At 44.8% G+C, this 24,666-nt stretch overlaps 3 protein-coding genes across 7 annotated transcripts in view; 2 read left to right on the top strand and 1 right to left on the bottom strand.

The window, feature by feature from the left end:
• The window catches only part of ZNF512 (zinc finger protein 512), a 27,661-nt gene extending 15,611 nt beyond the window's left edge, over positions 1-12,050 (top strand). For both annotated transcript variants that reach the window (XM_008072746.1, XM_021706285.1), the window contains 4 exons: positions 405-506; positions 1,411-1,473; positions 3,588-3,686; positions 10,108-12,050. In XM_008072746.1, the coding sequence (XP_008070937.1) occupies positions 405-506; positions 1,411-1,473; positions 3,588-3,686; positions 10,108-10,410 (567 nt within the window). In that variant the 3' untranslated portion in view covers positions 10,411-12,050. The remainder of the gene's footprint in view (positions 1-404; positions 507-1,410; positions 1,474-3,587; positions 3,687-10,107) is intronic.
• GPN1 (GPN-loop GTPase 1) overlaps positions 11,029-24,666 on the top strand; it is a 31,602-nt gene continuing 17,964 nt past the window's right edge. For 3 of the 4 annotated variants that reach the window (XM_008072748.1, XM_008072750.1, XM_008072749.2), the window contains exons 1-5: positions 18,929-19,078; positions 19,756-19,849; positions 20,760-20,799; positions 22,203-22,269; positions 23,132-23,169. In XM_008072748.1, the coding sequence (XP_008070939.1) occupies positions 18,968-19,078; positions 19,756-19,849; positions 20,760-20,799; positions 22,203-22,269; positions 23,132-23,169 (350 nt within the window). In that variant the 5' untranslated portion in view covers positions 18,929-18,967. Of the gene's footprint in view, positions 11,047-18,928; positions 19,079-19,755; positions 19,850-20,759; positions 20,800-22,202; positions 22,270-23,131; positions 23,170-24,666 lie in introns of those variants that run through there. The other variant, XM_021706286.1, reaches the window with a different exon arrangement.
• CCDC121 (coiled-coil domain containing 121) lies at positions 16,949-18,492 on the bottom strand. The gene is made up of 2 exons (XM_008072764.2): positions 18,439-18,492; positions 16,949-18,090 (listed from the first exon to the last, which is right to left on the bottom strand). The coding sequence occupies exon 2, from the start codon at positions 18,015-18,017 to the stop codon at positions 17,109-17,111; it is 909 nt and encodes a 302-aa protein (XP_008070955.2). The 5' UTR covers positions 18,018-18,090; positions 18,439-18,492; the 3' UTR covers positions 16,949-17,108.

Below are 24,666 nucleotides of genomic sequence, written 5' to 3' on the forward strand. Positions count from 1 at the left end.
TCACCTCAGCCTCCCAAAGGCACGAGATTACAGGCTGAGCCACCGAGCCCGGCTATGAATGGATATTTTTATGTCCCTTTCTCTTTTTAACAAATATTTTAACTCTATAATCCACTATAGCTTTTTTTCTTTTTTTGGCTGTAGATGAAATGTTATATATGAAAGTCTCCTGTCTTCTGTTAAGATTAAAAACTTTCTAAGACTAAACAGCAGTTTAGTTTTACAAACTATAGTTTCCCAGTTTTAGCAACTTTGGAGATGGTCTTACCTCTTGTAGTTTTTTTGTGTAGGCATGTATACTTGTGGATTCCAGAACTGCATAAGCTGAAGAGTTGAGTGTAAAAGTTTTGGGATATCTTGGCTGGGGGTTGGATTCCGCTAATAAAATGTTTCTTGTCTTGTAGTTAAAATATACCCGCCCTGGGCTGCCTACCTTCAGCCAGGAAGTACTCCACAAATGGAAGTTAGATATCAAGAAGTATCATCGCATTCGGTGTCCTAACCAGGTGGTTTCTTCTCATTCATTGATTTAGTAAATGTTGTTTGATATTTATTCCTTTGTGACAAAGCACCTGAACCTCAGTGGCCTGAAACGATTGTTTTATTTGTTCATAGTGTGTAGATGAATAGTTCTACCAGGGCTCAGCAGGGTAGTTCTTCGGCTATACAGGGAATTAGGTGGAATCACTCAAGAGGGTGCCTTCAGCTGGAGGCTCAGGTGGGCTAGAATATTCAAGATGGCTTCTCTGTAGCTGCATCCAGCTTATCCCCCTTATCTAGTGGGTCGTCGGCTTGCCAGTGGGGCTATAGTGACTGCCTTTGCAGAGTGTTCTGAAACATGACAGCAGCAGATGCAGCCTTCTTAAGGCCAACTTGGGAATGTGCACAGCATCTCTCCATGGTGTGCTGCTGGCAGATGACCACAGGGCTGACCCAATGCAGAGGAAGGGTGAATAGGAATAGTCTCCGCTTCTTGATGGGAAGAGTGGCAGAGAATTTGCAGTCATCTTTGAGCTACCACAGCTGTAGTAGACCCAGTACTTGGGGGAGGGGTAAATGTAAACGAGCTGGGACACGCGTTTGCACTAAGAAAGAAATTAGAAATGCAGGTAAGCAGGGGGAAAGTTTTAAAATGTTTAACTGTATATATTTCCGTGTTTTTCTTAAGTGTTCGAGAAAGTACCAGGGAAGGGTAGTGGCTTAATCTTTTCACGATAACTTGCTCACTTGCTGATGTTTTCCTTTTACCTTTCTTGGTATTCCTTCTTTTGTCATTGCATGTGGATACTTTTTTGGGACTATTTGATGGCCTTCTTCCTTCAAATGTAGAGTCGGTCAGTGTAAATGGCAGATTGCTAACAGAAGGGACCTATTTGGCATAGTCTTCACATTATTTCTTCTCTTTTTCAGGGTTGTGAGGCAGTCTACAGTAGTGTATCTGGCCTTAAAGCTCACCTGGGCTCTTGTCCATTGGTTTGTAACTCTTTGAACTTCATATCTTAACTTGTCCCATAAAATAATCTGACATGGAAGAGAATTCAGTTTAGGTGAACAGCTAGTTGTCCTGTTTACTGTTATGTTCAGAGGCTGCTTTAGTTTTTTATGTCCCAAAGATTCTTGGTGTGTCACTGGGTGAGATGCCAGAGTATGTCCAATACTTAGAAAAGAACAACACAGTTGTAAATCATATCAATTTAAAAGAATTTGGAGAAAAATATATTCATTCTGAGTTCCAGAGAACTAGCTTCTTCCTCCTGACTCTGCCCTGTTTTATTGGACCTTAAACTTTTTTTTTTGAGTTGGAGTCTCACCCTGTTGCTCAGATTGGAGTGCAGTGGCACGCTCCCGGCCACCGTAGCCTTGACCTGCTGGGCTCCGGCGATCCTTCCCCCTCAGCCTTCCAAGTAGCTGGAACTACAGATGTGGGATCACAGGCTGAGCCACTGAGCCTGGCCAACCTTTTTTTTTTTGAGTTGGAGTCTCACTCAGTCGCCCAGACTGGAGTGCAGTGGCTGCTCCCGGCCACCGCAGCCTCGACCTGCTGGGCTTTGGCGATCCTTTCGCCTCAACTTTCCAAGTAGCTGGAACTATAAGCGCGCACTACCATGCCCGGCTAATTTTTTTTTTTTGATTTATTGTAGAGATGAGGTCTCAAATTCGCAGGCTCAGGCAATTCACTCACCTCGGCTTCCCAAAGGGCGGGATTACAGGCTGAGCCACCGAGCCCGGTCCAACTTTTTTTTTTTTTTTGAGTTGGAGTCTCACTCTGTCGCCCAGGCTGGAGTGCAATGACACGCTTACGGCCACAGCAGCCTCCGCCTCAGCCTTCCAAGTAGCTAGAACTTACAGGTACGCAACATCAAGCCTGGCTAGTTTTTTGATTTGTAGAGATGAGTCTCACCAAATTGTCCAGGCTGGTCTCGAACCTGTGGGCTCAGGCATTCCTCTCACCTTGGCCTCCCAAGGTGCTGGGATTATAGGCGTGAGCCACTGGCCTGGCCCTGTCTTAAACTTTCTAGAGTCAACTTTCTTGTGCTTGTGTGGATTGGTGAAGATCTCTCTTAAACCCATCTGTACTATTTTGGCCTCTGGGCATGGGAGGTGGGATAGGCTGTCAGGTTAACAGCCATTCACCTCACTGAAACTTTTCCATGTTGACCCAGGTGTCCTAAAACCCACCAGCATGGGAAATGCTGCCACTTTACATCCCATTCTCCTCACCCAAAATGAGCACCGTGGCAATCTGAAGCTTCAGGAGGGGAGAGAAGTCTCAGTTGAAGCAGCAGGGAGTTATAGGCATGTAAACCAGATTTGTCCAGGAATGATGAGGAGTTTCTCATCATGATCCCAGTTCCTCAGCCCTTGAGCTGAGTGTTGTGAATGGTACTCTCTGCAACAATGATCATAGTGGGAAGAATCACACATCGGTGCCTCTGGTGAACTTTGGGAAGTCAGTCATTTTGAGGGAGGAACCAAGAGCCCATGACGTGAAGTGACGGGAACAGGAGAAGGTAGAGGTGCAAGGCTGTCGCATGACAGTGGGGGGACACCAGGCTGTGCTGAAGCTGGGTGGGCAATAAGTACAGAGTTGCATTAGGAGAGAGGGGAGGATGGCAGTTCTTTACCATGGCTGCTGGGCTAATCTCCGAGCAGAACCACGATAACGCTGTACGTGAGGCTTGCATGAAAAGGTTAGCGGACTACTGCTGTGAGAACTATTTGTCCCGGCAGGGCCAGTAGTCAACACCCACATGTCAAAGGATAGAGTCATGGGCCAGTACCAGGGCTGTGGCTCTGTGGAATTCTTGAGTGAGGAAGACACTAACTCTGCCATTAAGATCACGAAGGTGATCAAATTCTATGGGAAGACTGTAAGGGTGAACAAGACTCATAGCATTAGGATAGAGTTATATTGGTGATAGTCTATCCAAGCTGGTTCTTAATACACTGATGTTTTGGATCTCTTTCCTTCTTATCTTTGATTAAGTAGAATTCCCTCTTTTCATCTCAAACAATTCTTACACGTGACCCATGTATGTGTTTCTGAATTGACCAGTAATTCTCTTTTGTTTCTCTCTCGGAAATAGGGAAATTTTGTGGCTGGAAAATACAAGTGTCTTCTATGCCAGAAAGAATTTGGGTCAGAGAGTGGTGTCAAGTATCATATCAACTCTGTCCATGCTGAGGTGAGGTCTCTGCTTTCCTATAGTGCTTTGTAATCCTGTGGACCTGATGTGTAAGCCACAAGAGAGGTGGACTTTGTCCTTGTTTTTATGGGCTGGGGCTGTCCAGGAAAGTAACTCTAAAGTGATTACCAAAGACACTGGAGTTAAAATACTCTCTAAAATTAGATGTATAATTGTATATTTCTGTGAATGTGTTTGAACTCACTGTGATTGTAAGCCTCCTTGAACTCTTCTCATTCTCCTAAATCCAATTAAATCAGGTATTTGGGAAACAGGTTGAATTTACACCATTTGAAATTCTTTTTTGTTTGTTTTTAGAGAGAATATTGCTCTGTCACCCAGACCAGAGTGCACTGGTCCTGTCATAGCTCACTGCATCCTCAAACTCTGGGCTCGAGCAGTTCTCCTGCTTCAACCTCTTGAGTAGTTGAGAACACAGTCACATACTACCATGCCTGGCCAGTTTTAAAAATTTAAGCAGTATCTAAACAGTACTAAAACAGGTTGCTGGAAGACATCAGATTGCTAGAAAACATAGAAATATAAAGATCACTATGAAAGGAAAATTTTAGGAGTAATCACATTCTGAGATTCTCTTGTTAATAAAATTTGTGGGCCGGGCTCGGTGTCTCAGCCTGTAATCCCAGCACTTTGGGAGGCCAAGGCGAGTGGATTGCCTGAACCCGCAGGTTTGAGACCCACTTGGGCGAGTTGGCTAGATCTCGTCTCTACAATAAATAAAAAAAAAAAACTAGCCGGGCATGGTAGCGCACGCCTGTTGTTCCGGCTACTTGGAAGGCTGAGGTGGAAGGATCGCTAGAGCCCAGCAGGTTGAGGCTGTGGTGGCTGGGAGTAGCCACTGCACTCCAGTCTGGGCGACAGAGTGAGACTCCAACTCAAAAAGAAAAAAGAAATAAATGAATAAAATTTGTGTGCTTTTTCTCCATAAAAATACAAAACAAGAACAGCCTGGGAACATAGCAGGATACTGTCTCTTAAAAAAAAGTTTGGGTCTCCTCTTTTAATACTTTCTCAAATACTTCCTGAAGCATTCAGAGATGTACAATTATTATTTATTTAAAAGATAAGACAGCATTCCAGGAAAAAAAATTAGGTTTTTGTCAGAGATTCTTTTTTTTTTTTTGAGTCAGAGTCTCACTCTGTCGTCCAGACTGGAGTGCAGTGGCCGCTCCCGGCCACCGCAACCTTGACCTGCTGGGCTCCGGCGATCCTTCTGCCTCAGCCTTCCAAGTAGCTGGAACTACAGGTGCGTGCTACCACGCCCGGCTAATTTTTGATTTATTGTAGAGATGAGGTCTCGCCAAGTTGCCTGGGCGGGTCTTGAACCCGCGGGCTCTGGCAATCCACTCACCTCAGCCTCCCAAGGTGCGGGATTACAGGCTGAGCCATGGAGCCCGGCTTGTCAGAGATTCTTAAAGGTTAACTAATATAGCAACAGGAATCACATTTAATGAAATTAATGAAAGCCCACACTGTTAAGAACTATTCAATTTGAGGTCAGAGAACTGCTGAGGGAGAATCCTGTGTTTTTCCATATCAGGAAGCAATTGTTTCTGCAGGAAAATACTACAAGAGCTTGTACATCTATTCCTTAAGCTTTTGCAGTAAGGGTATTTGATTATACAATAAACAACTCCTCTGTTCACCTGTTCTACTATACTATTCCATATACTACAAAGGATATTATTGTTATTATTTTTGAATTGGAGTGTCACTCTGTCACCCAGACTGGAGGGCAGTGGCATGCTCCCAGCCACTGCAGCCTTGACCTGCTGGGCTTAGGCAATCCTTCCGCCTCAGCCTTCCAAGCAGCTCGATCTACAGGCACACGCCAATATGCCTAATTTTTTTTTTTTTTTTTTAAGAGATGAGCTCTCGCCAAGTTGCCCAGGCTGGTCTTGAACCCCTGAACTCACGCAGTCCTTAGCCTTCCAAAGTGCTGGGATTATAGGCCTTAGCCACTGCACCCGGCCCAAAGGGCATTATTAAGACAGTTGGGGGAATTTGAATAGTGGCTGTATTAAATAATAGTATTGTATCAGTGTTGACATTGTCAAATGTGGTAGTTGTAGTTATGCAGGAGAATGCCTTGTTCTTGGGCACATAGATGCTGAAGTATTTGCTGATAAAGTACTATGTCTGCCACTAACTTAACAAATGGTACAGCAAAAGAAAATGAAGGAAAGAAAGAAAGGAGACAGACTGTTAAATATGGGTGTTGCCGGGCTTGGTGGCTCAGGCTGTAATGCTGTGCCTTTGGGAGGCTGAGGTGAGTGGATTGCCTGAGCCCGTGAGTTGAAGACCCGCCTGGGCAGCGAGATCTCATCTCTACAACAAATCAAAAAATCAGCCGGGCGTGGTAGCGCATATCTGTAATTCTGGCAACCCGGAAGGCTGAGGCGGAAGGATCACTGGAGCCCAGCAGGCAAGGCTGCGGTGACCGGGAGCGGTCACTGCACTCCAGTCTGGGCGACAGAGTGAGACTCCAACTCAAAAAAAAAAAAAAAAAAAAATTTGGGTGTTTGTTGAAGTACTGTAACTTTTCTAAAGATGTGTAATTTTTCAAAATAAAAAAATTGTGGACAAACATGCTTTAAAGTTCGGAAGGTCAATAGTTTTCTCTTGGGGAAAGTTTTGTAGTAGTACAGGTAAACACAGAAGTTGTTTATGTATAATCAAATACTCTTAGTGTAAAAGCTTAATGAGTAGATGTGCATTCTCTTGTAATATCTTCTTGCAGAAGCGATTGCTTCCTAATGCAGAAAGATACAGGATTCTCCCTCAGTTGTTCTCTGGCCTCAAATTTAATAGCTCATAACAATGTGGGCTTTAATTTCATCAAATGTGGTTTTCTATTCTTTATTGGTTTTAGCTTTCAGAATCTTTAAACACAGATTTGATACTTTTTTTTCTGGTAGGTTGTCTTAAATAATAATTTTTAAATAATAATTTTATATTTTTGTATGCTTCAGAAAGTATTTGAAAGATTATTATAAAGGAGGAACCAGAAAGACCTGGAATTATTTTTTGGATGGTGGACCCCTTACAGGCTTCCCCTGCTAGATAAATGTTCCTGGAACCCATTGGCATCAGTGTACCAGTTGGCATTATTGTGAAAGTCTGCATTCGGCTTCATTGAATTTTTTTTTTTTAAGAGATTCTTTCAGCACATTTGCCCTTTTCATGACGGGTGATTTATGATTGCACCTGCCTACACTGTGCTGAGTGTTCATTAGTTTTTGACCAAAAACAACATGGCCCCTATGCTCCACCCTCCCTATTCAACTGATCTTGTCCTGAGTGACTTTTTTGTTTTCTGCCTTGACAAAAGTCCTCACAGGGAAACATTTTACCCATGTTGAAGAGGTGAAATAAAAAATGGCAGAAACACTAAAAGGCATGCAAATTGCCAAGTTCAAAAAGTGTTTTGAGCAGTGGAAAAGTATCTCAATAGATGTTTTGCATCAAACGGAGAGTTCTTTGAAGGTGACTAACGTGTAAACATGGAAGAATGTGGAAGTTTTTGTAAATAAATTCCGGGGTTTCTTTGAGTTCTCCTTTGTATCTCCTGATAAAATCAAGTTTTTACATAGTTAACTGGTTTCTCCAGTTTCCTCCTAAGAAGGTGGAACCAATAGATTTCACTTAGTTTGGTGCTTGCGTCCAGGTACTCGCTCATCAATTTGTGCCTGTATTTATGAATTCTACAGGTGATAAAACATCATACCTTTTCCTTCCTCTCTGCCTCACATTTTCTTATACCACTTTTAACAATTTTAGTTGAACTGGGCTTGGTGGCTCAGCCTGTAATCCCGCGCCTTTGGGAGGCCGAGGTGAGTGGATTGCCTGAGCCTGTGAGTTCGAGACCCACCTGGGCAACTTGGCGAGACCTCATCTCTGCAATAGATCAAAATGAGCCGGGCGTGGTAGCGCGCGCCTGTAGTTCTAGCCACTTGGAAGGCTGAGGCTGAAGGATCACCGGAGCCCAGAAGGTTGAGGCTGCGGTGGCCGGGAGCAGCCACTGCACTCCAGTCTGGGTGACAGAGTGAGACTCCAACTCAAAAAAAAAAAAAAATTTTAATTGAAAATTTTAAACCCACAAAAATAGAGAAAATAGGGTAATGAACTGAATGTGCCGTCAGCCAGCTTCAACAGTCTTCAGCGTGTGGCCGATGTGATCTATTTATAATTCATATACCTTTCATCTCCCTTAAAGGTTTAAAGAAAATTTCACTGATCATTTTAGCTGTAGATGCTTCTTTAAATGTGTATCTCTAAGAGATAAGGACTTTTGAAAACATAACCACAAACATCATTACACCTGAGAAAATGAACAGCGATTGTTTAATATTGACATATATCTGATTTAGTAACCTGTTTTTTTCAGGGATGGTTTATTCAAACCAAGGCTCCGTCCTGTGTTTGTCTCTTGCACTCTAGAGCAGTACTGTCCAATAGAAATGCCATGTGAGCCATGCATGCATTTACGTTTTCTGGCAGCTTCATTTAAAAAGTAGTTTTAGGCCTGGCTCGGTGGCTCAGCCTATAATCCCAGCACTTTGGGAGGCCAAGGCGAGTGGATTACTTGAGCCTGCTGGTTTGCAACCCACCTGGGCAACTTGGTGAGACCTTGTATGTATAATAAATCAAAACTTAGCGGGGCGTGGTAGTGCGCTCCTGTAGTTCTGGCTTCTTGGAAGGTTGAGATGGCAGGATCGCTGGAGCCCAGCAGGTTGAGGCTGTGGTGGCTGGGAGCGTGCCACTGCACGCCAGTCTGGGCAACAGAGTGAGACTCCAACTAGGAAAAAAAAATAGTAGTTTTAAATGGTGAAATTAATTTTAATAGTTTATTTAATCCAGTATATCTAAAATATTTTAAACACATTAATACATAAAAGCACTGTTTTTCCACAACTGTGTTAGCCTTGCAGGTGCAAGGCCTCAAAAAATTGGGTTAAGACTCAGAATTGTTCCTCTCCACAGAAATCTTTAGTAAAAGTCGAAAGATTTATGCGATCTGTAGAGAAACCAGAGTACACATTATTAATGAGACAGTTTGCATTTCTTTCATACCACGTCTTTGAAATTTGATATTTTATACTGAAAGCACCTCTCAATTTAGACCCATTTGCTATACGTGGCCAGAGGTTGTCTCATTGTACAGTGCACATCCAGAGGTTCCTCTTTTTAAAATTTTGCCACTTATTGAAGAAACAGAGTCATTTGTCATACACGTACCCACATCCTGGATTTTGCCGATTGCATCCTGTGGTAGTGTTCCTTTTCTGGCTCTTCTTTGTAAATCTGTAAGATTGAGCAGATCATTTTTTTTTTCTTTTCTTTTTTATTGAGTAGGAGTCTCTGTTGCCCAGGTTGGAGTGCAGTGGCTTGATCGCGGCCACCACAGCCTCGACCTGCTGGGGTCAGGTGATGCTTCTGCTTTAGCCTTCCAAGTAGCTGGAACTACAAGCATGTGCCACCATGCCCAGCTAATTTTTGTATTTATTTAAGAGAGGCGGTCTCTCCATGATGTCCAGGCTGGTCTCCAACAAGTGGGCTCGGACTCCTCTTGCCTGTGCCTCCCAAAGTGCTGGGATTATAGGCGTTAGTCACCACACCTAGCAAGTCCCCTGGCTCTTTGTTTTTTAACTGATGCTCAAAGATGTTAAGTATGCTGGGCGCGGTGGCTCACGCTTGTAAACCCATCACTTTGGGAGGCCCAGGCAAGAGAATTTCCTGATCCTAAGAGTTTGAGACCAGCTTGGGCAACTTGGCAAGACCTGTGGCTATAATAAATAAAAAATTATTCAGGCGTGGTGCCATTCACCTATAATTTTAGCTACTTGCAAGGCTGAGGCGGAAGGATCTCCGGAGCCGAGCAGGTTGAAGTTGTGGCCGTCAGCGTGCCACTGCAATCCAGTTTGAGTGACAGAGTGAGAGTCTGACTCAAAAATAAAAATAACATAAAAGTAAGAGGAGGTTCAACTCAAAAAAAGTAAAACGAGGTTAAGCAGTTTTTCCATGTCACATAGCTAAAAACGGAACTGTTTGTACCCAGGTGATTTGGCTGTAAAGTCCATGTTCTTCTCTGCTCCACATGAGAATAAAATCCCTGTGGCTCAATGCTTCCCCCCTCATGCTGAGGTTTTATGCTAGTGGCATGTTAAGTAAACAGACATAATCGAACATGCACTTAAGTACCCAGAATGATGCCTCACACAACATACGCTCACGATAACTGCTTTGTCATGGATTTCTTCTGTTTAGATGCCTAGTTCTCAGGCATGGCTCCACGTCTCTTCGTTCTTACTGTGTTCTGCCCTCATCATATCTTCATCTTCCTACCCCTTCTTTGTGCTCTTCAACATGCTTTTGACCGATGTCTGTTTTTCCTCGGTAGGACTGGTTCGTTGTAAACCCAACAACCACCAAAAGCTTTGAAAAGCTGATGAAGATCAAGCAGCGGCAGCAAGAAGAAGAAAGACGGAGGCAGCAGCATCAGAGCAGAAGGTCTCTGCGAAGGCAGCAGCAGCCTAGCATGGAGCCTCCTGAGGCAGAGCTGAGTCTTAGAGCAGGCAAGGATCAGAGGAGGAATCAGGACCTGGGAGTGTCAAGCTCCTGCAAGGAACCAGAGCAGGAGCCAGTGCCAGCGCTCCAGAAAGTAAAGCCCCCAAAGACTAACCATAAACGAGGAAGGAAATAGGCAGGCAGTGCAGGTGCTGCTAGGAGAGCGGATGAAATGCTGTTGTTACGGGACCTATGCGGGGAATGGAGTTGAGGGGCTGAGGGAACTTTCTTCCGCTGCCGGTGAGAGGCCGTGACTTTCTCAGCTCCTTCCTCCTATGTACATTTCACTGTCTTCACTTCTGGTTCACTTTCATTCCCTCCCCCCTTTAAGTAGGTTTTCCTGCTGTTCCTCCTTGGAGTCCTCTTGTTTTTCTCTTATCTTGCCCAAAGAGCTCTCTCTTAAGGCCAACTGTAGGCTACTCCTGCTCTGTACAAGAAACCTGTTTGGTCGTCCTTTCCTTCCTGGGGTGTAGAATGTTCTTGAAAGCTCCATTGATTTAGTAGCTGTTCTACCATCTAGCTCATAAAACCATTCCAAACTAATTTTTAAAACCATGACTGATATACTGTTTTGTATTTGTGATATAATAAACCTAGAAGCTAGAACTGTTGTCACTCATATAATAAGTTACCATGTCTTCTTGGGAAACAAACTTATGGAGACTTTGTGTCCTCTCCATGTGGTTTTAGAATTGAAAGAAAGTGGACTTAGAATGAGAAAGCTAGAACCTTTCTATACTGGTTATACTCGGAAATGCTTTGTTTGTACCAGGTAGCAGTGACTAGACCCACAGATCGAAAAAGCAGCCTCAGGAATAATGTGACCCAGGCATTGAAATGGTTGGAAAGAAAAAGTAGAAGCAGCAATAAATACAGCCCTCAACTTCCTGGGGCCTGAAGTTTCATTAGTATCAGTTGCCCCCCTTTTGACTTTTGCTTCGTTGGTTTCAAGTACTGAAAAATGCCATATGGCCCCACATGTTTTTACTCAGTTTCCTGGAACCCCTGGTAATGCCACTAAGACTGGAGACCAAGGTGCAATTCCTTTTCTTCTGAACTTTACCTCACTTGTGAGTCTACACCTGCTAAGTCCTCATCCTTCTCTTTAGTCAACCTCTGTCTCTTGAAACTTCCTGAGAATATTGTCCTTGTATCCTATTTTGCATATGGAGTTCTATCTTCTTTATATCCTGAGTCTTTGACACCAGATGTAGATATTTCTCTGGAGCTGGAAAGAAAATTTCTTTTTCTGTACCTACTGCCTACCTGGTAATGTTTAATGGGCTGTTTCTCTGAGGGTGGCTTTCTCTGGAGCACTGGTTAGAGCAGCTTTGTTGTCGTGTTTCTGGATTCTCCCCTTTTGCGTAAATATTGGTCTTATATATTCTTGCCTACTTTGTGGCATGTGCCACATATAAATTAACCCTGGTAAGGGCAGGTACTACCTTTTCAACTTCTGGAAGGCTGTCGCCACGCTTCAACTCTCTGTTCTCTGTGCTCCTCCAGATAGCTTTAAAACGTGGGCTTTTGTGAAGACCACTTTCAAACAAGGGAGCACTGAAATTTGAATGGGGTCCTGCCAGAACAGGTAGTGGTGAAACAAGTACAGGACATGGCACATCCGCTCTGCATTTTCATTGGCAGTGTGCCCTTAAAGCCCTTTCAGTAGATGAGGGTTGTCAGGGATGAGAAGTGAAGAAGCTTTGTTAATTTCTGGTGAGTAAGACCTGGGGAATGTTTGGCAATGACAAAAGAAATAAATGATTCTCAGAATGATGTTGCCAGTTGTTCTTTGACTCTGACCTGCTGCGGGACTCCTTGCTGACTCCATATGGGGGTAAGAAGATGGCTAGGGATGGGGATAAGTTTGAAGCAAGTTCAGTGTGCAGGTGTGTCAGTCGTCCTTTAGCTCCTAAAATCTACTGGTTTACAGTGAGTATTTTGAGATGAAAATGAATTGGTATGGGAAACTTGCCCTGTCCCATTCAGGATCCTTGCAGCACTCCTGTTCTTTTTCCTTAGAGAGGCCAGGGCTCAGCCGGACTCAGTGTAGCCTATACTAACCACATGACTGAGTTTTTAAATATTTTAATTCATTAGAATGACAGAAACTAAGTTTGACAATATCAGGTATATCTGGGTTGTGGAACAGTGTGAACTTTCATACGTGGTTTAGAACATAAACTGTTAGAATCGCTTTGAGAAAGATTTGGCAGTATCTAGTAGAGTTGAAGGTATAGTTGAAGACTCCGCTGTTTCACTCCAAGGTAGTTTCGGAGAAACTCCTCTTGCCCAGCTGTACCAGGAGACATGGAAGAATGATTCCCTCAGTATAGTTTGCAGTAGAGAAGTCCTGGACATGTGTGACAGAGAACTGCATTTTTTTTTTTTTTTTTTGAGTTGGAGTGGCACTCCATAGCCCAGGCTGGAGTGCAGTGGCATGCTCACGGTCACCCCAGCATCGACCTGCTGGGCTCCAGCGGTCCTTCCACCTCAGCCTTCCAAGCAACTGGGACGACAGGCACGCGCTACCATGCCTGGCTAGTTTTTTATTTATTGTAGAGACGAGGTCTTGCCAAGTTGCCCAGGTGGGTCTCGAATCCACGGGCTCAGGCAGTCCACTCGCCTTGGCCTCCCGAAGTGCTGGGATGACAGGCTGAGCCACCAAGCCTGGCCGCGAACTGCTTCAAAAGTTAGATGATTTTAGGACAAACAGCTAGACTGTATTTCCTAGTCTTCCACCTTCCCCCACTCTCCTCATTGAAGGGGTCGCCAGGTGATTTCTCTCCCATGGAATGTAAGTGAAAATGCTGAGGTCTCACCACGTTGCCCAGGCTGGTCTCAAACTCCTGGACTCAGGCAATCCTCTCGCCTCGGCCTCCCAAAGTGCTGGAATTATAGGCTTTGAGACAGTGCGCCCGGCCTTAGACTAAAACTTTTAAGAGTTGAGCATTCCTCCATGGTTTCTTTCCCTTATGGCTAAATGAGGCCCTATGGGATTAGAGATCCCAGAATGGAAGACCATTGACTCCCTGCATTACTTATGAAGGAGAGCAACTTGTCAGCAGGCACATCTGAGGCTATTATGCGAGCAAGAAATGAGTGATTTAACATGTTAAACATTCTCTAATATACAACCTAATTGTCTATAACCAGGAGAATGGATAAACTTTGATATAGTCACACAGCAGAATACTATACAAGCTGTAAAATTAACTAGAGCTTCTTGGATTATCATGAATAGAGGTGTGCCAGAAAAATGCATGCAGCTTTAAGTATGACGTTTGCCCAAAAGATGGCATTAATCAAATGAATGTTAGTGTCACCATGTGAAAGGCAAGACAAATTGCCAGAAGCACGGTTGAGTAGACATCGTAGTACACAATGCTACTGTAATTTAATTCAACTGTGAAAAGTAATAGATAATATCCTAAAATGTGTATATTTTTGGCACCTGTATATCTCAAAAAGTGTCTAGAAAAAGCAAGTTGCAGAATACAAGTGTCATTTGTAGGTTTAAAACATGCAAAAGCAATGCTTTATATTATTTATGGATATATAAATACCTATATTTGTATGAATATGAAAAGATGCACAGGAATAATAAACACCAAAATTCGGATAGTGCTTCTGGCATCCAAAGGGACTTTAGCTCAATATTTAATTTATTTCTTAAGGTGGTGAGTTTGTTGTAACTTACTATACTTTTGTGTATGTCTGAAGTATTCTTTAAAAGTTAACACACAAAAAATATTCTGCTTAGCTCCTCAAAAGGGAACACTTTAGAGATACATTTCTGCTTCATCTTAACTTTTGATTTTTCCTCACCCTGTAGTTGATTCTTTTCGACTCGAGCAGATGGCACTAGTGTGCATCCACATGCTTGGGCTGGGAACGAATTGTACTTGATTTTTCTTCTCTCCTCGTAGCAGATCCATTGGCAAGTCCTGTGTGTCACCAAGTAAATCTCTGATCTGTTCACTCTACTTCCATCCCAATTTGAACCATCACCTCTTGCCTAGGCCACATCAGCTTCCTAATTGACTTCTACTTTTTTTCTGGCTTTGATACACCCCACTGCCAGCTCTAGTGAGTTCTAAAATTGTGAATCAGACCTTACCTGCTAAAAGCCTTTGGACTGTAACACCACTGTAATACACTCCCACTAGCTACTGCCTCTCCCTGCCCTTGTCCTCCGATCATTCCCCAGCCATACCTTGACCATGTGCACCTTTCTGTTCCTTGAACCTACCACGCTTTTGCCTGTCTCAGGGCCTTTCATTCACTGTTGCCTTTTCCTGGAATGATTTCTTCCCCAATTTTTGCACTGCAGGCTTCATTTTATCATTCAGGTTTTGAGTTACACCTCAGAGGTCTTCACTTTCTGCAACATAACCCTGTTTAATTTTCTTTATAGCAGACAGAAAAGTAGATTGAGATTTTAGTTGCCCAATCTGGTCACACTGGGGTGGGGATTTCAAAGTACCTTATCATATACGATTCACCCTTTAATGTCTTTAGCCCTCACTCTGGAAGGGACAGCCACAAACAGTATACCACATCCATTATCTGGGATGATAGCAATTAAACAGATCAGATGGAAGTCACCCACTCCTGAATTAAAAAATCCAGACAGGAATGGCAGGAGAGCAATGTACAGTGGAATAGTAAGGCTCTAAGATTCTTCCTACTGTCCATCTTTTTTTAATCCCTTTTTAGTTTACTTAGTAGTTGCTGTGTAAATGCTGGTACTTTCCATCATTTTAGCAGCCTTAGAAATACATTTTCCCAGGGCTTCTTCATCCACAGAGAATACAGCTTCTAATTTGCTTGTATACGATACTTTCCAAGTTCAGTTTTTCTGTATTTTCAACTCAGACTGAAGTATTTAGGTTGATGTAACTGCATGCTATCTAAAACTATTCTAATTTCTACGTTAGAACTACAGTTGTATTTGCACACTAGTATAAAACATGCTCGAGTGATAAGAGTAGAGGGAAGTAGAAAAATTATATTGGAACAGTAACGTCAATGGATATATTAGTCATAAATGTATTTTGTAATAAAACAATTAAAAATGGAACTTTTTTTTTTTTTGAGTCAGTCTCTGTCGCTCTGTGCAGTGGCATTCTCATGGCCACCATAGCCTCCACCTGCTGGGCTCAGGTGGTCCTTCCGCCTCAGCCTTCCAGGTAGCTGGAACTATATGCGTGCGCCACCACACCCAGCTCATTTTTTTTTTTTTTGAGTTGGAGTCTGTTGCCCAGGTTGAAGCGCAGTGGCATGCTCACAGCCACTGCAGCCTCAGCCTACTAGACTCGGGTGATCCTTCCGCCTCAGCATTCCAAGTAGCTGGAACTATGGACGCATACGACCATGCTAATTTTTTGATGTATTGTAGAGATGAGGTCTTGCCAAGTTGCCCAGGATGGTCTCAAATCTGTGGGCTCAGGCAGTCCTCTCGCCTTGGGCTCCCACAGTGCTGGGATTATAGACTTGAACCACCACACCCGGCCTCTAATCTTTTAACTTGTAGAGGTGAGGTCTCGCCGAGTTGCCCAGGGTGGTCTCAAACCTGTGGGCTCAGGCAGTCCTCTTGCCTCAGCCTGTGAAAGTGCTGGGATTGCTGGCATGAGCCACCACGCCCAGTCTAGAAACTACAGACATAACAGAAAACTTCTGAAAACTAGAAGTTAAAGGTACACTGAAGAATAATTCTTAAATCTAATTTTAAATGAATTCCCACTGTACATGTAAATAAAGGCAAAAATGTAGGGAAATTGCTCTGAAATTTTTCATCACTAGCAATTTTTGGAAAATAAAGTTGGTCATGTCTTCCCATAGAGGAACGATGTTAACATATGGGATTGTATTCCTATACTAGAATTCTGCACTCAAGTAAATCACTGGTCTAACCTTAATATGTCACTCTCAAAACCTAGATTAAAATATGACTTCTAGTTCTTTTAAAGGGACATAAATATAAGGCACATTTTAATGTGATAGACTACATGTATCATAAGGTGTACCTGTAATAAAGTGTAGCAAATGACCTAAAACTAAAGTACTTATAAGCTTGAAGTAATATTACTTGTCAGAATGTGGAAGCTTCTAGGGAAATGGATGGCGCAAGGCTCTTAAAAATATCCAAGTATTTTAAAGCTTTATTTGGATACATTTTCCTGAAATCAGCAGGCACATAACCACCTCATTAGTGCTAGAGGTATTTCTTCAGAGGAAAGTTTCAAAAGTAAGAGCTGAGCTAATACATGTCCCCTTCATTTCTCGCCTTCTCAGTTTACACACTTACTGGACTTGCTATTATCGGAATACTTTCTCACTCATGAGACAGCTACAGAAGGAGTTACCTGGTCACTAGCACAAACTTCAAAAACAGTTTTAAAATTTAAACATTCTGCTTTTGTCCGCTGAGTTGATCAACAGGAATGAGGATAAACATACTGGCTATTTACTAACGAGAAAGCACTACTGAAAAGCAATCTGAAATGCTACCCTTAAAGGTACTTTCTCTGTAACAAGGAAACCTAATTTAGCCAGCTGAAATCATACAAGTGTTTTCCCTTCACTTCTCAGGTTAGTTTTCTTTTGAGCTAGTTTGATGTATAGTAAATGGCTAGGTCTTTGCGTAGGGTCATGTATTAGGTTAACTTGAGTTTTGTGGAACATCTTGTTATCAAGAGCTGTTCAAAGCCAGGACTGCCCTTATCCTTCAGATCAGCACATCACGATGGATACTTTATGATAGCAGTCTTAAGATCCAAAAGCCTTCCTAACCATGCGAATGCAGTTCCCAAAGGGTACTTGCACCAGTTCTTATTTAATGTGCTGTTTGAGGAACCTAGCATCTGGACTGATGCTTGATTTGGAGCCCAGGGCAGGGCCGAGTGTGGTCTGGGCAACATCTTGGCTGCCTAGATACCACCAGCTAAGCCTTCCTTGCCATTTCCGCCTCCCCCGGATTAAGCCCTCCAGATACCACTGTTCCTGCTGCAGATGATCCTTACAATTTCTTAAGTGGCTTTGAGTAGCTGCTAACTTCTGGGATTGCTGCATTAGCTGCAGTAATTCCTGCCGTAACTGCTGGTTCTCTCTGTTGATGCCACGGGAGAACTCAGAAATAAACTGCTTTGCTGCCAACTCCAAGGCCTGGGCCTTCCTATTAAGCTCTCTTCTTTCTCTCTTTCCCAGCTGCTTCATGTCTGGCTCACTCAGCTGTTTCTCCAGTAATGCTTTTTCCTCGAGAAAATGGACCTGTATTTTCTGTTTTTTGGCAGCTGTCTCAGCTTGGACTTTTTTTTTCTCCTCCTGTAATGTCTGTATTTCCATCTCCTGTTTCTCCTTTATTAAAGAAATGTCCCTCACTGCCTGCAACTGGTGCTTCAAATTGAATTGGATCTTTTCCTTTTGCAAGAGCTCTGTTCTAAGCATTGAAGTTTGTTTTGCAAATATGGAGGCTGATTCTTGTCGTCTTCGTTCAATCTCCCCACTTTTTTGTAAATAGTTGTTCCACAGCTTCTCAGGTTGCTTTCTGCACTCCTCAGTTTTGTTATTCAGGTATTCTAGAAAAAATTTGTTTTCAGCTTGAACAGCTGACTTTTCCACACGTAGCTGCCTGTATTCCTCTAATAGTGGCTCCTGCTGGATTTGAACTTGTTTTATTTGCCTGTTCAGCTTACTGAGTTCCTCCACTGTCTTTTCTTTAAACCTTGTCTTGGCCTTCATTAGCTTTCCTGGCTTGAAAAAGTTATTAATCAGCCTAAGAGATGGAGGGCAACTACTGTGGTTCTCAGCAAACCTGAAAGAACAACAAACGAGACATTTCTCTATCAGTTCTTCATGAAAATTTAGTAACTAAATGCGCAATTGTCTTTCCGTCATACAAGAAAATTTCTGAGCACCACTACATTCCAGCCACCGTGCAAGGTATGGGGAATAGGCGAGAGGTGTGCTATCACTTTTGAGCAGGGGAAAGCAGGTCCGAAAAGCTCAGGTGGCTTGCCCGCGACCCACGCCACTGGCGAGAGGCAGAGCCCGCGTGCGGAACGCGACACCGGCCGCCACAGAGGGCCACGGGAGCAGCCTGGGTGGCCGGGCGCAGAGACCACCTCGGCTCTTTCCTCGTCCTTCCCGAAACCCCGGGTACCTGCTGTCCCCGGTGTCCCGGCGCTCGTCCCCGACACGGAGCTCGCCGGGGGCGCCTGCCACGGAGCCAGGGCCCAGGGCCCGCGGCTCGCCGACGCAGCGACCAGGCGCGGGGTGTCCTCCCAGCTGCTCCGCCCGGTACCCCCGGAGGTCGTCTCTTCCTCTGGTCCCCGCCGGCCCGGGCCCGAACCGCTCAGTCTCGCCGGCGTCCGGGATGGCCCGCGGCTTCTCCCTGCAGGTCCCCCGCCCGGGGGGGTACCGTGTGGTCGGGTGCTTCTGGAACTGGGGTCGGCTCTCCCAGGCCCGGCCCTAGGCGGCCAGTCTTCCTCCCGCCGGGCGCGCACGTCCCGGCTCCGTCACCGCTTGCGACCACCTGCCGGTTGTTAAGACGCGCGGGCAACCGCCCGACGCTCACTTCCGACCGACCCGCCCACTTCCGACCGTCCCGCCCACTTCCGGTCGCCGGGACGTGGCGGAAACCCCTTTGGCCCGCGGCGTCCTTATGGTAGGTGGGCGGGGACGGGAGGAAGATGGCGGCACCCGAGGCAGCAGCGGAGACGCAGGCGCCAGGCGGCGCGCGGTCCCCGGTGTGTCTGCTGGTGCTGGGAATGGCGGGGTCCGGGAAGACGACCTTTGTACAGGTGACGAACGCGGCGGTCCCGGGGGGTGCGCGCGAGGGGCTGCGACGCGCGGAGGCAGGGAAGGGTCCCGGGAGTTAGGGCGCCGGCGCGTGGCCTTCGGGGACTGTCGGTCGGCCGCGGTTCCTTCCCCAGCGAAGCTTTCTCCGGCTCGAGCCCGGCTGGTCCCGGCCCTCTCAGCCCGCTCGGTGCGGCCTACCGCGCGGCGCACGGATTGATCGCCGATGGGAGTGCCGCCCCTCCATGGCCAGGGCTTTCGAGCCACTCGAGGGACCCGTTCTCTGCCAGCACACCGGTGTTCAGCGAAGAGTTGCCAGAGTTATCCCTTGCGCGCCCGTCATGGTTCGGGGACTAGGGATACGACGAGAATGAGGTTGACAAGGTTTTCTCATTCGTGGAGCGAAGTTTTTGGTGAAGGCAAAAAGCCTACCTGTGAACAATCGTAACCAGTAAGCAAGTGAGGAGGAGTAGGGGAGGCTCTGCTAGGTGCAGGACCGATAAAGTTAGCGTGTGAACGGAGCGTGCACCGTTGGAGGCGAGCGTAGGAGGTGGGTATTTCAGGTGGAAGGAATTCTAAGTGCAGGAGTCTTAAGGAGTGGTCGATGAGGGAATGGAAGTTCCCTTTTGTCCCCTGTGGTCCCCTCTTCGGCTCCTTCCAACCGCTCCCCGTGTTTCTGCAGAGGCTCACGGGACATCTGCATAGCCAAGGCTGTCCGCCGTATGTGATCAACCTGGACCCAGCTGTGCACGAAGTTCCCTTTCCTGCCAATATTGGTGAGTGAACCCCATTATTACTTTGCGAGGTGCTTCAGAGAGGATGGAACCGCCCGCCTGCCAGTCTTCAGTTCCTTCATTTCAGTTTTTTTCTACCCGATCTATTCTTATTTTCCTTGGGTTTGCTTGAGTCCCTCTACAGGCTTCTTTCACATTTTCTCACCTTTTATTCCCCCTTTCCTAAATGTTTGTTTCTTTCCCATTCATTCATCTTTACCTTTCCCCTCTCCCACCCTAGACTGTTAAGTTATTGTTATCTGGGAAAGTAGATGACAGAAAGTCAGTCCTCATTTCTGGGCCATAAGGTCTTCAGTAGACTCTGCTACGTAAGCCTTCCTCATTTTGTTTCTTTTCTCAGAATTTAGAGTAGAAGGGTTCTCTTGCTGTAGTTTACTTATTGGTGTGTATGAATTGCTTCCATTCCCAGAGTTACAGGGGAAAATGTGTGTGTGTGTGTATATGTATGTGTATATATGCACACACGCACTTGTGCCTTGTTCTGACGAGAGGTTCCAGTTTTCACCAGACTCAGAGAGGTGTCTGTGAGTATATCAAAGATTCAGAACAGGCGTGATGTAGTGTCATTGTTCTTGATAGGATCTAGGATTCCTGATTTCCAGGATGTCGCTGGCCTAATCCTCCCCCTCCTTATATCACCTTAATGTTTAAATCACATAAAACTTTTCACCTTGTCTGAGCCCATCTCTTCCATAACTTGAGAGCTCCTAGTCCTAACATCATTCATGGGTTTCTTGGCAGTTATTATTTTTGAGGAAGGAAACCAGTGTGAAAGTGGAGAAGTTTGTAGAAGAGAATGCTGACAAAAGAAGGCTAAAAGGCTAGTTTTAGTTCCTTGCTGGTGGGGAAGGTATATTAAATTCCTGCTAATTCTGTTTCTTTTTCCTTTCAGATATTCGTGACACTGTGAAGTATAAAGAAGTCATGAAACAGTATCCTTTTCCACATCTACTCTGGTTTTCACTTACTCCTTGCTAACTTTGTTTGCATATTTTATAGTTTTGAAAGAGTGTTCTTGGCTCAGCGTGGTGACTCACACCTGTAATGCCAGCACTTTGGGAGGGGGAGGTGAGAGAATTGCCTGAGCCCAGGGGTGCGAGGCCAGCCTGGGCAACTTGGTGAGACCTCATCTCTACAATAAGTCAAAAAATTAGCTGGGTATGGTAGTGCATGCCTGTAGTTCCATCTGCTTGGAAGGCTGAGGCAGAAGGATTGCCTGACCCCTGAGGGTCAAGGCTTTCCCAGCCATGAACGTGCTGTTGCACTTCAGCATAGGCAACAGAACGAGACTCTGAATCAAAAAAAATAAAATAAAAAAAGAAAGTTCTTGTTTTTCCATGTGAAATATAGAAACAAATGCTCTGCTTGTTTTAAAGTAATTTTATTAGGAGGATGGAGGATGAATGTGGGAGAGGTATTGCGAGTGATCAGAAATATGATTTCAGCTTGTGATTTTTGTTTTCTTGCCGTCTCCTTCAACTGTAGGCTGTTAGACAGCACAGAAAATGAGAGGATGGCTGACAGCTGCCTGGGTCCCAGAGGGTAGTATTGTCTTGGGACATCATCAGCTGGTCACCATTTCTTTAGACAGGGAAACTCAGTGTGCTCAGTTGGACTAATTTCTAGTACACTGCTGTGTCAAAAGTATATTCCTCTGTAGGTAAGTCTTTGTAGGAGGACTGATTATGATTGGCAGGCTACTTGATTGATGGTGAGGATCACAGCAAGAAGTATTATACAGATGATCTTTTTTTTTTTCCAAGTTGGAGTCTCACTCTGTTGCCCAGGCTGGAGTGCAATGGGCACACTCAAGGCCACCCCAGTGTTGACCCGCTGGGCTCTAGTGATCCTTCCGCCTCAGCCTTCCACGGAGCCGGAACTATAGGTGCACTCTACCACACCGGCTAATTTTTTATTTATTGTAGAGACGAAGTCTCGCCAAGATGCCCGGGCTGGTCTTGAACCCACGGGCTCAGGCAATCCTCTTGCCTCAGCCTCCCAAAGTGCTGGGATTACAGGCTGAGCCACTGAGCCCGGCCCATAGATGGTCTTAATGGCTAATGCCAGCAGGCTGTCATTGCCTGATGCATCTGTCTATTACATTTGGTCACTTTGCTGTCTTCGTTTTGCCTGGCCATCCCTAGCAAGATAAATGATTGAGCAAGACCTTGATAGTGAATGTTTTCCTGTGTGGTTAAGTTCTGTGGGAGCCATGGATTAGGTGGCCGGTATCCATTATCGGAACTCTAATGTTATAATGCCGTTTGTGTGATTGATACCCTAGATGTGAATTTTATAATGTATAAGCAATTTAAGTCCTCAACTTAGTGTCTAGATATGGACTTGGACCCAACGGTGGCATAGTGACCTCACTCAATCTCTTTGCTACCAGATTTGATCAGGTATGTCTGCCTTTAATATATAGATGTGGCCGTGGCTTTTAAATGCTTTAGATTGATTACATTGGTAGAGAAGAGCCGCAAACCTGGACGTAAATACAGAAGATAGTAGTCGTTGTGGTAGGCAAGTGTCACATTTAATATCTGTGCCAGGCAATAGAGCAAAAATCCAAGAGACCTGGGTGTTTTTCTTGACCTACTCTTTCTTTGCTTGTGATGCTACCCTGAAGATGGGATGGGACCAGGGAATGTGATGGATCAGCAGGCATGGGTTGGAAAGTTTTTTGGGTTTTGTTTTTTGTTTTTTTGAGTAGGAGTCTGTTACCCAGGCTGGAGTGCAGTGGCAGACTCATGACAGCTATCACAACCTCGACCTTCTAGGCTCAGGTGATCCTTCTGCCTCAGCCTTCCAAGTAGCAGGGACGCCACCATAGAGGCTAGGTCTTGCCAAGTTGGCCAGACTGGTCTTGAACCTCTGGGCACAGGCAGCCCTCTTTCCTCCGTCTCCCAAAGTGCTGGAATAACAGGCATGAGCCACCATACCTGGCCATAAGAAGGTTTTGTAATCATTCGTTTTTTACTCTGGTGTCACTCCATGAGATAGACTATTAGCATTTTACCAAAGCGCCAAGAGATGTGACTTCACAGGCCAGGTCTCAGCATCTGAGATCCGTGCTGCGGTCCAGCTGTGGCTGAGTGCTGCTGATGCAGCTGTGCTTCAGTTCAGTCAGCAGCTCTTGGTGTCTGAAGACTGAGAACAGAGAGGTCCTGCAGGTGACAGTGCCCATGAGGCTGGCCACCTGGAGGGGGCCCTGTGATTTGCATTGAAATCAGATCCTGTTGTAATTGGCATCTTTTCTTTTAGGTGATGAAGTTTATCGAGAAGGCCCAGAACATGTCTAAGTAAGTGATTTCCATATAACCCTATGATTACTCTATAGTTGACACATTTCTCGGCTTCTTGGAGAATCTGGGATACCATCAGCCTCTGAAAGAGTATAGGTTGAAGTGAAACCGTTGAAAATGAAAAAGATGTGAGTGGGAAAGTCATTAAGATGCTATACAACAGAGCTAAGTTTATAATTATCTCACCACAATTACTTTGACCCCCAGTTTACACGGCTTCTTAAGAGGTGTTTGGAGGTGTCCAGATTCAGTTGTCTGCCTGCCTTCTCTCAGGAAACCATGCTTGTTGTCATCAAAGCATCTGAAATACCTTTCTAATCCTGTTTAAAATGTATGTAATTTACATGACTCAGAAAATAATTTTTTGATTTAAAAACTATCAAAATAGCTGGGGCAGTGGCTTATGCCTATAATCCCAGCACTTTGGGAGGCCAAGGTGGGAGGATAAATTTGCTTTTTTTAAAAAAAAAAGAAAAAAGACTGGGCTTGGTGGCTCAGCCTGTAATCTTAGCACTTTGGGAGGCTGAGGCGAGTGGATTGTCTGAGCCCATGGGTTTGAGACCAGCCCAGGAAACTTGGTGAGACCGTGTCTCTACAATAAATCAAACAGTTACCCGGGCGTGATAGCATGCGCCTATAGATCCGGCTACTTAGAAGACTGAGGTGAAAGAATGCTGGGGTGGCCATGAGTGCGCCACTGCACTCAAGCCTGGGCGATGGAGTGAGACTCCAACTAAAAAAAAAAAGATAATTTATTGTTTTATAAAAATTCTTTATAAAAGAGTTCAAACCATGCATTATATTTAAAAGATGAGACTGTCGCTGGATGCAGTGGCTTACGCCTATAATCCCAGCTCTTTGGGAGGCGGAGGCGAGAGGATTACCTGAGTCCAGGGGTTTGAGACCAGCCTTAGCAACTAGGTGAGACCTCATCTCTACAATAAATAAAAAAAAAGGCGTGGTAGCCTGCACCTGTGGGTCCAGCTACTTGGAAGGCTGAGGTAGAAGGATTGCCTAAACCCAGCAGGTCAATGCTGTGGTGGCCATGAGTGTGCCACTGCACTCCAGCCTAGGTGACAGAGTGTGATTCCAACTCAAAAAAAATAGATGAAACTATTACCTTGTTTCTTACTAGTAGTAACTGTCAGTATCCAGTGACTAGAATTCTACAGTCTCTGTGCATATATATACACATAGAAGGATGGGTGAAATTGTTTTTACAAAAATGGAAAACTTGAGGTAGTTTTTAAAAATAATACCTTTATACTTCAGCCTGGGCAAGAGCTTGGGACCCTGTGTCTAAAAAAAGAAGAAAAAAATAACGATAATAGTAACAAGAACACTAACAGCTGTATTGAGATTTATCTTGTATTACTATAAAGTTCACTCTTTTAAAGTGTACAGGCCGGGCTCGGTGGCTCAGCCCTGTGATCCCAGTGCTTTGGGAGGCCGAGGTGAGTGGATTGCCTGAGCCCCACGGGTTCGAGACCCACC

This window comes from Carlito syrichta, unplaced genomic scaffold, assembly GCF_000164805.1.
Source record: "Carlito syrichta isolate Samal-C Ts95f unplaced genomic scaffold, Tarsius_syrichta-2.0.1 Scaffold315403, whole genome shotgun sequence".
In the NCBI taxonomy this organism is placed as follows: domain Eukaryota; kingdom Metazoa; phylum Chordata; class Mammalia; order Primates; family Tarsiidae; genus Carlito; species Carlito syrichta.

Bases quoted from the DNA above. Each gene is read 5' to 3' on its own strand.
- CCDC121 (XM_008072764.2), bottom strand. From the start codon at position 18,017: ATGAAGGCCAAGACAAGGTTTAAAGAAAAGACAGTGGAGGAACTCAGT.